Source organism: Meleagris gallopavo, chromosome 7 (assembly GCF_905368555.1).
Source record: "Meleagris gallopavo chromosome 7, MGAL_WU_HG_1.1, whole genome shotgun sequence".
In the NCBI taxonomy this organism is placed as follows: Eukaryota; Metazoa; Chordata; class Aves; order Galliformes; family Phasianidae; genus Meleagris; species Meleagris gallopavo.
In genome coordinates, this window is record NC_139410.1 from 12202586 (window position 1) to 12218371 (window position 15786).

A 15786-nucleotide genomic window follows, 5' to 3' on the forward strand; every position below is an offset into this window, starting at 1 on the left:
CAACCAGTGATACATTCTAATTGCTTTTCACACCTTGGCTGTGAAGATATCTTGAACTTTTTAGTGTTTTTAACTGAAAGACAACAGCATAGCCAGAACACTGACACCTTGGCTGCTGAAACTGTGCCTATGATGTAATTTAACAAGCAGTTCTTCTAATGCATTTTGCAGTGAGGAACTCCAACAAAACTTAAGACCCGAGGCCTACTACTTAGATCTTATGCTGCAATAATAAGAAGTGCTACACATATACAGCGTAAGATTTCAATCCAGAAGTCAAAAGTAATCAAAAGTCCATCATTTCAGTTGGCTTCTGTCACATACTTAACTACAAAAAAAAAAAAAAAAAAAAAAAAAAGATCTGTACCCTGTAAAAACCTCAACAGCTTACTTGTATTGCTTGACCCAGCTTCTTTCAAACTTAACCCTGTTCTGCACACTCTGGGCAACTGCTTCAGTTTCCCTCTCTGAGGTCATTCTACTTTCCATTATGGTAAACGGTCAAATTTTGCAGTACTTTGTCAAAATCATTATGTTTCAGTGGAATGTTAAAAATAGCAGGCAAAACTGGACAATGACCAGCATCTCTTGGCCACAGGTTGCTATCTCCCCAACAGTACTAGGCAACTCTTTGGATCAACAATATTTTTGAGAGAAGAGATTTCTTTTTAATCAGCAACATACTGAACAAGGATATAACCCAGGGAGACTAAACTTGAGAACTCAAAAAGAAGTCAACCATGTCAGCATCTATTTGAAAAATTTGAAAAACACACTGAATCCCCGGTAGGAAAGGCAGAGTCTCCAGCCTGTCCTAAGAAAAAGGGTCAAGTACGAGGCCTGGTTTCAGGTCCAATTGAATAAATACCTTAACTACACACTTAGCTTCAGCCATGAGTTTCAATAGCATTACAGACTTGTACAGATTTAAAAAAATCAGTGCTGTTGTAACTGGGGCCTCCTTCCAGAAATTGAAGCAGGCCTTTTGCTAATAGCCTGAGGAAGAGGAGGTCAATTTTGAAAGGAAACTACTTTTTTTTGCCCTTGTAGTCAGACCCATGAGCAGCTGTATTTGATTCTACAGTATGTGGGGCACTGACTTGCTGGAGGTCGGGACTAAGCTGTCATGCAGAAGTACATTTCACTGAAGGCAATGGAAGGTTCAAAGTGCAATGTATGAGCCCTAGCAACCCTTGGTGTTAAAATTTCAATTCTCTTCTACCTTTACCACATGATGCTGGTCTGAGATTTGACAGTGCACACACATGTTCAAGGCAAGTGGCCACATAGTCACGTGTCTATATGGGGATTAACAAGTAGCTAGACGACTATTAAAGCCTATGCTGGCAGAAGCTTGCCAAAAAGAAGCAAATCACAAAGACCCAGTGACCGTGCTGCTCAGAATTGCAATGCCGCTTTGCACAGGCCCACAGGCCAGTTTGCAGCCTAACTCTGAACGTGCTATCGCTGTGCCCATCCAGCTGTGCCCTAAAGGATAAAAGTTGCAGAGTCAATTCCTGTCTGTGTGCACAAGAGCAGTCCACCACGCTGTACGGCATGGATTACTTGTTCTCCTCATCAATATAATTACCAATTAGAGGTTTGTTTCCTGCCTTCCAAAACATACTGGCAAATTAGGAAAAACATATAAAACAGAAAACCTCTGGGGCTCTTCTCAATGTATCAACATGATCTGTGTCGGCTGTTGTGGTCTCTGTGATACCACAATCAAGTTCTCAACTTGGCAACATCAGAAGAACCTCTCCTAGGTGTGAGGGACATGACCACCAGAGCATGCGTAAACGTGCACCCCAGCAGGGCTGCCTGCTTTCCTCATGCTTCCTCCTGCTCTCTCTACAAAAACTTCTGAGTTTTTCCTCAGAATCACTCCCCTGTGATTAAATAAAACAAAAGGCAGCCATGTGGTGAAGTACTTTGCGGAAAAGATGACATGATGTATTTCTGGAATTCACAGAATATTCTAGGTTATAAGCTGTACCAGTGGGCTTTGATAAGACGACATATGGCACCAGGACTGTTTCCCCCTGGTAAACCAGAGTGTGTACATAGTGTTAGCATGAAGACAAGAGCATCCCAGACTCTCCTCTGGTTCAGCTTCACTATGCCAAATTCAACCTTTGCGTAAGTAGGAATGACTCCAAACAAGTATAAGAATCACTCATTATTACTAGTATTAATGGAGCTGAATTTGGCTCTCTTTGCATGTGCCATTTGGAATAGTTTATTTTTCACATGAGGTTTGGCAGGGATTTCTCTAAAATAATTTCCCCCAGAACCCACCCTCAAATCCAGCCTGCAAATTTCAAAACATCTCTGCTTCCTAAGAACAGCTTTTTAGAATACAACCCAATCTGAAGCCTTTGTCATACAGAGTTAAGTAGAGACCATAAAAAGTTTTTGACTGGTGAGCTAATCATGCATCCTCATAAAGCACTTCAGATCATGTCAATTAATATGTGGTAAAAACATATACTCAAATACTTCTGATCCAGAATTTTCAAAGCAATTACATCCTAAGTCATTGTCTTTTTCTTTCTTTTTTTAATTCAATGTTTTTACTGACTAATAGTCTGTGGGCTCAAAGTCTTGAATTCACAGCAGTTTCTACTATATGGTTTCACAAAGTACATAAAATTATCACTTCTCCCATTGCACTAGAAGACAGGAATGTTGTTATTCTGGAAATTGGAATTTCGGTTTCTAACCATGATCCAACACAAATGTTACTGTGATTTGGGAACCCAACCTATCTGACATGCAGCATCCTGAACTCGGAATTAATTGATCATGAAAAGTACAAACAAATCCTTATTCATCCTGAATGTAAGCACAGAACCCTTTGACACATTATGGAAAAATAATACAGTCCTAAACATTCCTTTCTTCTTTCTTTTTTTTTTCTGTTTGATTCTTAGGCTTGGCTTCCTGCCACAGTAAAGTAGTTGGCCTTTAGCACAGACAGGCAGGATTCTTCTTCTGTACTCTCAACTAGGAACTGACAAAACTCAGTACATTAAAGATTTGTTTCAATCAAAATGTCCACAGCCAGTATCCAGAGGCAGATTTTCTTACATCTTTAGGCTACTTATCAACTTACAAACTTGATTTGCGAATAAAAAAGCAACTCTTAGAACCACTTAACATGTAGTTTAGAGGAACGAAGCTGATGCGGCCACTAACAGGTGGAGAATTATTTGCAGTGTGGCCTGTGTTACTCATACTCCTTGAATGTACACAATAAGGATAGAATTTCAAGAATTTACTGCCACCCTGAAGGAAAGAATTGATGTTAAAAAACTGGATTTGTACAAAGTCTGTAAGACAATCCAAGTAAATCCTCAAATACACGATTAATTCCTCATTATTTAAATGTTCTTAAATAGAAGAGTACATGCATACTTCGTAGCTTATCTTGACATCTCCTTCTCTATTTCTCATGATCTGTTACTATTCCACAACTATAAATCCCTGAAAAAGACTATTTCATGAAAAGAATCTCCAACTCCTAGGGAGATTGCCTGCATTTTTGCAGCTTACTCTAGTCTCTCAGCATTTCACTGATACTGCAGTATCCAGTAATACATATACAGATATATTAAGCTTTTTTCTTGTAGTCCCAATGGATTTAGGATTAGATTTGTATAGAATATTTTCATGATTGCTTTCACTATTTGATGTTCTGCTAAGACATCAACATGTACACACGTCTGAAATCTGTCTACAGGTGATTACTTTCCAACAGACATCCCAAGTGTCAGAAAATTTTAGGGCAATCTCACAACGTACTGACAACAACAGGCATCCTTTTTCCCAAACAGCATTTACATTGACCCTCACCCTACCCTTTGGTCAGCGAGATCTAGTTGGGATTTACTTTAAGCCTTGTGATCCACCCTGTAAAACCATGCCCATCATTTTTCTAGTTGTAAATCTGAAAAACAAGGCGGGAGGAGGTTGAGGGGGAAGCAGGTGCAAAGGAGTCCAAAGGACACAAAACTCAGCAACAAACCAAAGCACAAAGAAAGTGGAAATGAATTTTGAAGGATCTGACTCTATAGCACAGACAGCGCTGTATACATGTGTCTGTTTATGGAGACACACGAAACTGAATTATTCAGTTACTTAGAAAAAGAACAGACTGTGGGGAAGGGAGAGCAGAAAGAAGGCGCAAGAGAGCAAAAAATTCATCCAGCAACAGATGAGAGGAACAGAAGAGGACTGGAAAATGGATACATGGGGGGAGAATGGATGATGAGAGAATAGCAGTCCTATTTAAAATGAATTTTTGACCTTATTTTTAAACATTTATGGATCCCAATTGCCTGTCATGAGATCATTTTGCCTTACAATGCTGGCTTTTTAGTCAGCTTTGCAGTTTAACTTGATTTATCCCACTTTAAAAAAAAAAAGTAGATTGTTAGAAATACCCCTTCTATTAGAAATTCTGTCCCATTACAGTGTCAGCTAAAGGCCACTTGTCAATGTCAGCTTTATCAGATAGAGATCTGCCTCATGAGTTCTCAGATACTTTTTTGGTGGACAAGACCCAGCGTCCATTTCTGAGGCTGCTGATTTGTGACAGGATAGCGTCTTCTGAAATTATCCTCTGTTATTTCCCAACTTATCTGCATGTTTCGTGAGATGGTGAGTAGTGATTACAGCAGCTGCTGTACATTAGAAAGAAATCATACAGAAAAGCTGGTTTAGGTAATACAATTGACTGACAAAAACAAAGAAAGAACGAATTGAGTATTAAAAATATATACAGAGATCCAGGATCTTCTTTCCAGCTGCAGCTTCCCTGGTGACATTACCTCCTGTGTGAAGCAAGAAAAACCTGTACCAGAAGGTTTTCCTCCTCTCCAGCTGTCTACCAATTCTTTAAAGAAAGATCTGATGTCCTGAAGTTTTTATTTACGATTATGCAATTAGTCATCAACATGTTTCTTCACTGATTAAGTAAAGATGGAAAAAATCAGCTGGTGTTCTGTCTGTATCACACTGTGCTACGGAGGGTCAGCAGCCCGAGGCCGATGACATGACATTGCTTATAAAATATCTTGAGGACTCTCCTAGCAAGATGCTTTGAGACATTTGTTTTACTTTGAATATGTAGATTCTAATTTTGATCCTTTGTTTTTGTTTGAATGGATTGATGTAACATGTATTTTAAGGGTAAAATCACATGTTGGAGTAGAATTAAAGAAATACCATCCAGGAGTCAAAAGAGAACGAGCTATGGTTGCATTATTATAGAGACAAAAAGACTGCCTATGAAAGCCTGGCTGGGAGGATCAATGGATGATATTGTTGCAATGATGAGACCAGAAGCCTTTGAAATTTGTAAACCATTTCAACAAGAGAAACTTGCAGCAACAAACTTCAGTGTATTAAAGTCCTCGAGGCAAACTCCGATTTTTAAGCAGACTGCAATTCCTCACAACAAAAAAATGTTTAAAAATATTCTGTATTTGAAGGACTAAAAGAAACAATCCTAGTGCCACTATTATTAATCAGTTCAAGATTGAGATACTCAAAGCTCCCTTTCAGCTGCTCTGATTAAGGACAACTTGCCTCATAGGAAAAGTAAAGCTTTGGAAATCAGTAATCTTGGGGTATTATACCTAATAGGAAAGGCTTAAAAAGGATTACCTGGAAGAAACCTTCGTGAATCTTAGGAAACTACACTGGGCCATAAATATCAGCCTTCTCTGAGGATTAATAAAGCTTTATCAGTTTCAGATAAGAAGTAAAAAAACTCAGTCTGCTGAAGAGGTACCACTAGGCCAGTCCAGGATCTCTGTCAGAACACTTTACACACCACACAATTTCAACAGAAAGAAGCATTTGATGAATGTTCTCAGTTCAGTTTACAAAAGCTATTCAGAAGAAGAATGGCAAATTCAGGTCACAAAATCTAAGGCAGTAGATTGAAGTTAACTTCTCAAAGGAAAGAATTACTTCACTGAAAGTGAATTTTTCAGCAACTGATTCAGAATAATATATACTTTTTCTTGGGGGGGAGGAGAATGGGTGAATGAACAAACACGGACAATGATTTATGCAAATACAGCCCCCTTTGAACTTTATCTTTGTGATTGCAATAAAGTCTATAGTCTCACATAGGTATTGTTTTGTCTATAATCCCAATCACTGAAGATTTCACTTCAGATTTTGTACCAATAGTTTAGAGTACCATTAAAAACAACGTTAGCTCAAAGCTCAGGTGTACTTAGATTTTTAAGATTTTTAATATATCGTGCCTCTTTTTTAACTCAGATTTCAAATTTAGCATATATTGCACCGTATCATTTTTGAATGCCAGTTGATTATAATTACTTGTAAAGAGAGTCCAACTCTGAAATCTGTTCAGGTGGAGCTCATGAGTGCCATAATTGTCATTCCATAGACTACAGCTGTTGCATTTATTTAATACATTAAAAAATCTAGCACTCATGACTTAATTTCTGGTTCTACCAGAGGTTACACTTCAGCAGTGAGTAGATAATACATCTTTGTGTAGTGAGAGTCCTAGGTGTATAACCAGGAATACAGTATGCCTGTAACATTTGACCACCATAACAGTATAGTGGCAAAACATTTTAAGATCTTTTGATGGAGTAGGAGCATATTATTCCATTTTTGACCTTATGGAAGTGACTGAGGATGTATCATAGCCAGATTGCTATTGTCTTGTGAGCAGAAAGAAGGGCAGGGTTGACATGCCTGTATTTCCTCCCTCCCACTTTGCAGGTAAGCACAGTGAGTCTGTTCTTTCAGTGCTGTCGTTAACCGACAGGAACACCGGAGGAACTGCCAGAGTACCATAAGGCCTGCTGAAAAGCCTTGATGCTACCACATGTGACAAACTTTGGCAAGACTGCGTACCTTGGACCTCAGGAGAGAGGAAGCCCGAGCCTAGACCAAAGGCAGTAAACAAGCACAGTATTCTCAGCCAATTTTTCATGTTATCAGTGTTTGCTTGAGGTAGAAGGATTGGCATTAAAGATTTCTCCAATTCTGTAAGCCCCCCAAATTCATGATAAACTGACACAGGATTTCTATAAAATACAAATAAATCAGTTTCTTCTTCAAACCCTGAACATGCACCAGCCCTGTGCAGCATACATACCCAACGGTGGTCGCAGTCAGACAGCTGCATTCGTCCTTCATCGTCCTCATAGAAAGGTAAGCCCTCTCGCCTGGCCTGATGGTACTCCTTCCGTAACTTCTGGATTCGGTCAGCATTCCCACCACCTGCACAGCCACTGAGAAAGATAAAAGATGCTAAATAAAACTCATATAGGTACACATATTAAAACAATTTTCAGATACCCACATGAGCACGCGTGCAATGCCCACATCTGAGACAAATGGACTGTGAATACTTGACTCTTAATTTCCATAGCACCCATTGGCTCACATCAGCTCAATTTTTGTCTCCCCATATTAAAAAACTCCTAATTGTGAATTTGATCCCTCTTTTTAAAAAAGGCTGTGCCTGTCCAAAGAACTTAACAATTCCAGCGCAAGACAAGAGACAACAGATGGATGCAGACAGATGGGGGAGCACAAGGAAACTTTTAACATTCCTATGAGCAGCTATAAATGGCTATCATATTTTAATAATAATGATGATGATAAGCTGCCAGGAAAACGTTCCCTTTTGCTCCCATGCTAAATGTGGAATTTCCCTAAAATTACATTTGTTCAAGGTTAAGAATAGACAATATTCACAGAGAAACACAGAAAAAAGTTTTATCTCATAAAAAAAATCTTGCTCCCAACTATACCAAGAACTAAAACATCAGCCATGAATACAGAGGTGAGGCAAAAGAGATGGGAAAGCACACTACTGAATTTTGACACCATTTTTTTAAAGGTAGTAATTAATCAGTAATTTGACAAAGGCTCAATTCTACGCTGGATACACTGCAAGCTGCCTTGGTAAAGGCTAGTGGAGTTGCTTATCAGAAGGATTAAAAAACAATCCTGAAAATCCCTAGGAATTCTAGTAAAATAAAATACAGGCACATGAAAATGAATACATTAAAAGCTTCTCCGACCTGTTTCCAGCCCTACTCTAGCTACTGGGAAGCACACTGACTGTGTTGCTCAGTAGCACTTACTGACGTTCAGAGGGAATTGTAGAATTTCTTTGTGGCAACTTTAAACTCACACTGCTGTTGTTGCAGCACGTATTCATACATTCTCTTAACCCCAGCTTCACCACACCAGTAAGGGGCTATAGAGTACAGACTTACTCACTTGAGCTCTGTGGAACATCTTGTCACACTGTACTCCGCTAAGAGCTGGCCAGAATCTAGGTAAGCCTTCCGTATGTATTGCATAGCAAACTGAATTTGGAAAGTAGATAGAGAAGACTAGACACAAACCCTTCAGTTAAATAATACATATTTTCTAATAGCAAATAGCAATCTAGAATGGTGGATAAATTACTTTTGAAACTAATTACGAATGGAGGGGAATCCCATGTAGGCTGCAAGTGCAACAGAGTATGCAGGGCTGGAAGTGTTTCCTGGCAGCACCAGTGTGTTTCCACAAAAAATCAAATGATTAAATTACTTGTCTTCCACAGATCCCAAGCTACCCAGCCCCTCTATTCTACAAAGCCCCTGAGGTTTCAAGCTTCTCTGGCTGACTTACTGAGCTCTTCCAGAACATTGGACATTTTTTTATCATCTGCCAAGACAGTGCAGAAAGCTTGCACAAACATCATGGAGTATTGAAAAAAAAACCCAGTACATTCCCACATTCCCTTTTCCCTACAATTCTTTCCACAGATAAATGCCTCTGTTCCTTGCACGAATTGTTGTCAAATAGCAGAGAACCATCTCCAGTTTGCAAAATACTCAAACTAAGGACTAGCTAATGGGGGATATCACTTAGAACAGTGAAGCTTGGCCCACTGTGAGCAATACAATACCTGTGAAATTCCCAGACTTCCCTTGTGACTACAGATAAAGACTTTAATTAGAACTGCTAGCATGCAGATAAGGCCCCAAATGCAATGCTGCTCCTATTGCTTTACCAATACCATTACCTAAAGCTGTCTTAGCTGGGAGAAGGAAATGCTGAGATCCTCAACAACATGGCCAGTGAGCTGAGCTGACTCCCTGCAGCTCTCTGCAAATGGAATCAGCATCTGTGGCCGGTGGCCTGAAGGTCACATCCCCTTTCTACCTCCAGGTATCTTGGCTTAAGTAAACTTGGGTAAACTGAAAATTCTGTAAGTTTCTGTTGTGTTGTTTGGTTTCTTTTTAAATGAAATTTGATCTTGACTGACTCATTCCAGCAAAATGTCAAATACTGTGAGAGACAGTAACAGCAGCTTGTGCTCCATTTACTGCAGATCTCCCATAGGTAAACTTCCCTCTGCTTAGACCCAGCCAGCCAGCAAGTATGTGTGGATCTAATGTAGAAATCAAGCTGATTTTATATGTATACGTATTTATATGTATATATATTTTATACGTATATATGTTTATGTATATACAGCTTTGTCATGGGTAACCCCTCCTACACCACATAATAAGTACAAAACCTCATTATGAGTATAAGTAGTAATATTTGAATGAAAGATAGCACCACATGAAAAGCATAACCACTGTAGAAACAAGCACCTCTGTGCAATCTGATTTCCTCGGCTCCACTCCTGTGAGTACTCCAGTGTCCAGTGATGGGACTGAGTTCACACTATGGAGCCTCCCCCCAGCATGGGCATCCATCTGGGCCCCCCCAGCAGGCTGCTCATTTTCATGAAGATTACACAGTTTCTATCTTTTGAACATCTAATCATCTGTCAAATCTGGTCAGAACTGGCCAGCAAGTTCAGAATTTGATAGGATGGTGGGAGTAGCAGATCGGAAGGGGGACGATCAGCTTTCATTTTTTCAAGAAACAGTTGAAATGCCACATCTAATTTTTTTCTCCATCACCGTTTATAGGCACAAATGCAAAAGACACTGGCTGTTGAAAGAGTTGTATATCTAGCTTACCATGAAAGTTTTACCCACTCCTGAGAAATGTGAGATGAATATGATGCCCTGTGCATGGCTCATGAAACAGTTCTGAATTTCAAGTTGGCTCCTGACAATTATGTGAATATATGAACCACATTCCAACTCACCAGATGAATTCAATCAGCACTGTGCAAATATCGCATACATAATCTATTAGTTTACCCCAAAGAAACTGAAGCATTGAATTCAAACAGAATGAAGTCATCAGTAATAAAAAAAAGAAACTGATAAGGCAATATTAAAAAAAAAAAACACAACACAATTTTCCAAGATTTGCGGAGAAGATCATACATTGACTGTAAACTATTCTCCCATCTGCCCGTAAATGCATAATTAAAAAATATTGGTTTGATCAGATAGCAGTTCTCAGATGGGGAAACAGCAAATGAATACCGGTTCAAACGTTTAGGATGCATGACTACTTACAGTGACAGGAACCTGAACTTACAGAAGAAAAACAAAAACAACACTCCAACCAAAGTCAATTTATATTAAGGAGACTTACTGAAGCTTTTATCCACCCTAGTAAGCTCTGCAGACAGATTTCTTTTACGGCAGCTTTACCTTTAATGTAGTGCTCCCTCCTTTAGGAGATATAAATATCACAGCCCTCATGGTATCTACAATAGTGCACGACTCGCCATCCTGACAGGGCTCCCTGCACTATGCAGTCTTCAGAGAGCTGCACAGCCACACAGGTGCCACTGGTCCCAGCACGCTCCCAGTCCAGACTCACGGACTTCTCAGCCCCCCACTTCCCCCTTTGGAAATACTAATTACAAAAAAAGAAAAAAAGAAAAAAAGAAAAAGTGAAAAAAAAATCCCATTTTTCTGCCTTATTGCCCAAGTCATGACGTGGGTTCCACCTTGCCCACTATGACTGCAAGGAGCGCTGCTGTGAAATGGCACAGGTGCCCCAAAACAAAATGGAACCTGTACTTCAGCACAGATGTATCGAGAAGCTGTCTTTAACACTGCATAAAATAAGACTGTGAAATTCCATCCCGTCATCTCAGAAGGGCTAGATGATATTCTCAGTACCAGTTATTTTTTTCTAAGAACCAAAACATCATCAGCAGCACATCATACAGATGGCTCAGGTTGTACACAATAAAATCTCCTCTCTATTCTCCCTCTGAGTAGCTAATCTGGATTTCAATCATTCAGGTTGAAAATGTCATTTTTTAAATTAATGACTTCTTACTGCAGCTCTCTGGATAGCACAAAATTAAAAACAAGTGTTGCATGTACAGACTACGATGAACCACTTAAGGCTGTATATAAACATACATTTAAAGAGGTAATAAACATTTTGTTTCCAGTGGTTTTCCTAAACCCATTAATATTGCACTGGGCTTTTTTGCCATTCACTTACTTCAATCGCTGACTTCACCCAGCTGACTGTCAGCCTCTAAACAAACTACTTGCACTCCCATTTTTTTTTTTTTTTAAGAGTCTTTTACTGAATTTTCTATTAACAAACCCAATTTAATTCACAGACTCAAGAGAATGGACAGTCTTCCATTCACAATTTGCTGTAAAATAAGCCTAGCTGTATATCCTGAAGGGAACGTACTGGTCTGCTCAGCAACATTATGGAAGAGAGTCCAACGGAGCGTGTAAGAGAGTATTTCATTCAGGATAAAACTTCATTCTGGAGTTATAACAAATAAACATTCTGGTATGTTACTCTATCAATTCCAGCCCTTGTCTTCCTACTCTGAAGCATTACTCTGCTTATGAAGATATTTCTGCAACCTCAATAGTAGGGAGGAATAAAAAGAACGGTGGAAACTGACAAAAAGAAAATCAATGATAAGACTGTAATTCTACAGTACATCAGCTTTCATCTTTGCCAACCACTGAGAAAAGGAGTTTCAGAAGAAATGAACATTTGCTTATATGCACTTGAGTAAATGAACGATACTGCAATAAAAGCCCTGTCAGACATACCTTGGTGGCATCACTGACATTGCCTTGTAAGTCTGGAAATCATCTGATATTCATGCAGGGCCAGCCTGGGTTACAGCTATGCGAACCTAGCTGGGGTTCCATTCAAGAGCCATGTCTCTCTAGTTACTGGATCCATGCAAACAATTTTATTGGTCTCCACAACACTTGCTTTCTTGGTCTGGGCAAGAATGCACACTGTGCATACCAATTATGGAGTTTATCAGTGTCAAAGGAGCTTCAGCAGGACACTTGACTAGGAAACCTGTGCAGAGTGGCTGGAAGAAAGACAGTGAGCCCAGTCCCACACAGACCCTTACAAAGTCTGCTTGGATGGGCTGCCTCGAGAAGCAGTAGATGGATGTGATTATCTCTATCCATAAGTACATAAATACAAAGCCAAGAATCACAGATCAGCTACAAGAAACAAAACTACACTGAAGAAGCTATTTACATCTGTTTGAGTTTGTCTGAACTTGTATACTTAAGTCTCCAAGTCTGTTTTACAGATAGTCTGTATCTGCTGTACAATACTTAACAAAGTCATAACTGTCCTCCAGCCTAACATATGCTGTCACCTTTCAATTCTTTAGGCTAACATAAAAGCAGAACAGCCACTAACGTCCAAAAGGTCAAAGACTCCTAGGGCAACACATGACTACCATTTGTCTGGATGTAAAGTGAGTCCTATTGACCCTGTAACATCACTGCTGACCCCTTGACATCAGGAGCTTACTGGAGAGAAAGATGATGATATTCTTGGGTTCCTACCGATTCATTACAAAGAAAGAAGGGTGAGCCTTGCATGATATGAATTAGCAGAGCCATTAACCTTTTCTTTCCCCAAATAGCTTATAATATGTTTACAGAACCCTCACCAGAGCTATGTGTAGACTGAGACCAACAGATTTGTATCACTTACAGTTTTTCCAAACTGTTTATAAAATACTTCTCAGTGGCTTGACATAAAGCATCCTTTTATGTTTCCCTCCTTTCACATGACATACAACACCTTTTCCTGTTTGTCATGGCAAATGGCCTAGACATTCATCTGAGCACCATCATTTCAATCCAGGCCACTTCTCACCTCTATTACTCCCTTCTATAAACTATATACAGCTGGCCAGTATTAATGGGAAGTATAGCCTAATTTGTTGCTTTAAGGAAATAAAGCTGGCTTAAGGTTTAACTCCAACACAACAGCAGATATACTGTATGATGCTGCAAGGAGGAAAGATGCTTTCTTGATAGCAGCCAGTTTGTCATCTTCACTACAATTATTTTTTTATTATTATTTTTTTTTCCCCAGTGTGTTGTGCCTCATCAAAAAAGCAATCATCAGCTTTTAACTAATAGCAAAAAAAACTGCCTTCCAGTTTGTGCTGGTTAATGGCAATGCCTGTTTCTGGCAAGTGACCAGTTTATTGCTGTCTCACTGATCTGAGATATGCACGTGTCTCCAAAGGACTGGGAGAGCAGGGAGATTAGGGACTCGGCTGCTGACAACAACTAAACTCTCTATAAACAATACACAATGAAAATAATGAAAAACAGATTTTCCTGGTATTTTCAGTAGCCTCTAGACAATGCAACAGTTTCTGGTTTCTTCACTAAAGATGATATCAATTATGCCTTTTATCTATCGCACAGATGTCACGTGTGAGGCATAATTGAGGGCCTTCTCTCCAAGGTAATTTCTTTTGGATTTACACAGCAAAGTACTTAAATTGCCTTTTTTGGCACTTTGTATTACAACACGACTTGGGAGGGGGTATTTCACTTTCCTGATGTAAAGCAGCTGGCATACTTACAATAGATAGGTCACATCAACAGACTGAGCAGATTTTCAGCCCTCCAACTCCATTTACAGCAGCTCTTAACAATTCAACAAAGCAAACGCTGAATGCTAAACTCTTGTGTGGAAATGAAGCTCTATTCCTTAATGGCTATCACACCTGCCTACGACTGGCAGACAGTTTTTTCATTTGCAGACTCTTGCTTTTTTTGCAGTACAGTTTATTAAACCTACCGCTAAAGCTGAAATAATAAGTGATCTACAGACTTCCAATGAATTAACCATTCAAAAGTCCCTCTGGATTTCCCTTTAGCACACACAAAGCAAAAGCAGAGGGAGAGAAGGTGACAATTCACCACAGTCTTAATTTCTGTGCTCCCTTGTGAGGGAAGAGTGGACGATCTGAGAATTTGCTCACAGCAGATGATGCTGTCCACATTCTAAAATGTATTTTGATGAAAACTACAAAACCAGGAGTAACTATCCATTTTCTCCCAGAAATTACCTCCAGAAGCTTCACACTGCTCTTTTTTTTGCATGTGTAAACACATGCAAATTTGTGCCATTGGCAGAGTGGCAGCAAGGAATCCTGTATGTGGGTTGCTGCTACAGTATCTGGCCCAGCTAGAAATACGGTACAAACCTCACCTCCTACATTTCTGCATCTGTAATCCCATTACAGATAAAGTTTATGTTAAAATTAATTCATTAATCTCATCTGCAAAGTATCAGGGAAAGTCATAGATCTCAGTCAATATGCGTCCTTATTATAAAGTTGGGTTGTTGATGTATTTTTTTGTGGCATTTTTCATGAACGATCACTACAAGGATAACATTAATCCAGTATTAGGACTTTTACGGGAAAAAAATACAGATGTAATCTATCTTTTTTAACTGTCAGCTGCATTTCTAAAGTGTTAAAGACTGTAGCTTCCAGCGGCCTTTTGTCTTTCTGCCATGGCAGGAATATCTTGGACAGCTGTAAGAGCTTTATAAGCTGTCTTTCTCAAAATCCATTAGCTAATTCAAGGACTCTAATTAGAGCTGCCATTTTGATGGAGCATACTGAATGTTCTGTATAAACTAGTAGCACCATCAATGTTTATTAAAAATTGCAAGAACCAAGGCTCTCAGTTCTGCACAAATATTAATGGACAAATATACAATATCTACTGAAATACAGACAGTGTTATGTCCACAGGAATACACACAGGTATAGTTAGAGTAACAATCCTGTGTGATGCGTTTATTCACAACAGCTAAAGGATGGAAGCAAAACTCAGGGACAACTTTATGCAAACTGTTGAAAATGGACTGGCTTCCATTTACACTGTCCCTAAGCACATTAAAGGAAGAAAAGAATGCTAAAGATGATCTGTTTCTTGTGTTTTTCCTGAGTAGTGTGCTGACAATTTCAAGTGTATTTTGAGCTTACCTCAAGAATGCTCTCCAGCTGGAACTGCTTTATAGCTCCTCTTAAACTAGCCACTCCAATCACCACACTTTGTAGACATCCACACATACGGCAGTACTACACTGTTTAAGGGCATCCAAAGATTCAAAGTGAATTTGCGCTGCAGAGCTAAAACTCAAATTCTGCTGTAGACAGCAACAAAATCTGTGAAAAGAGCCAGACATCTGGAGCAATGCTCTCCTACATTCTGCTGTGTAAAGGCCCAACTACAATGAAAAAGCAACTCTCAGGCAGTGATACAAGACATGAAATACTGACCATTCTAAGAATCTATCAGAGACCTAATTAGGATAGGCTGTACAAACACATGTGCCTTTGGCTGCAGAAATAAAAAGTTTTCTGGCTACTTCACAGCTTCATTTTTAACTTGATACTTCATAAATGAACTGCAGAAAACCTCATATGTTACCATTTCAATCTGACGTACACTTTCATATGCATCTAACAGTGCCTGGATTCTATTTATATGTACAACCGAATATATGTGCGTAGAAAAATCATCG

General features: G+C 39.3%; 1 protein-coding gene across 5 annotated transcripts in view; it reads right to left on the reverse strand.

Annotated features, from left to right (window-relative positions):
* The window catches only part of PARD3B (par-3 family cell polarity regulator beta), a 369189-nt gene that overhangs the window by 40439 nt on the left and 312964 nt on the right, over positions 1 to 15786 (reverse strand). For all 5 annotated transcript variants that reach the window (XM_085228738.1, XM_085228737.1, XM_085228736.1 and 2 more), the window contains one exon: positions 7154 to 7289. In XM_085228738.1, the coding sequence (XP_085084864.1) occupies positions 7154 to 7289 (136 nt within the window). The remainder of the gene's footprint in view (positions 1 to 7153; positions 7290 to 15786) is intronic.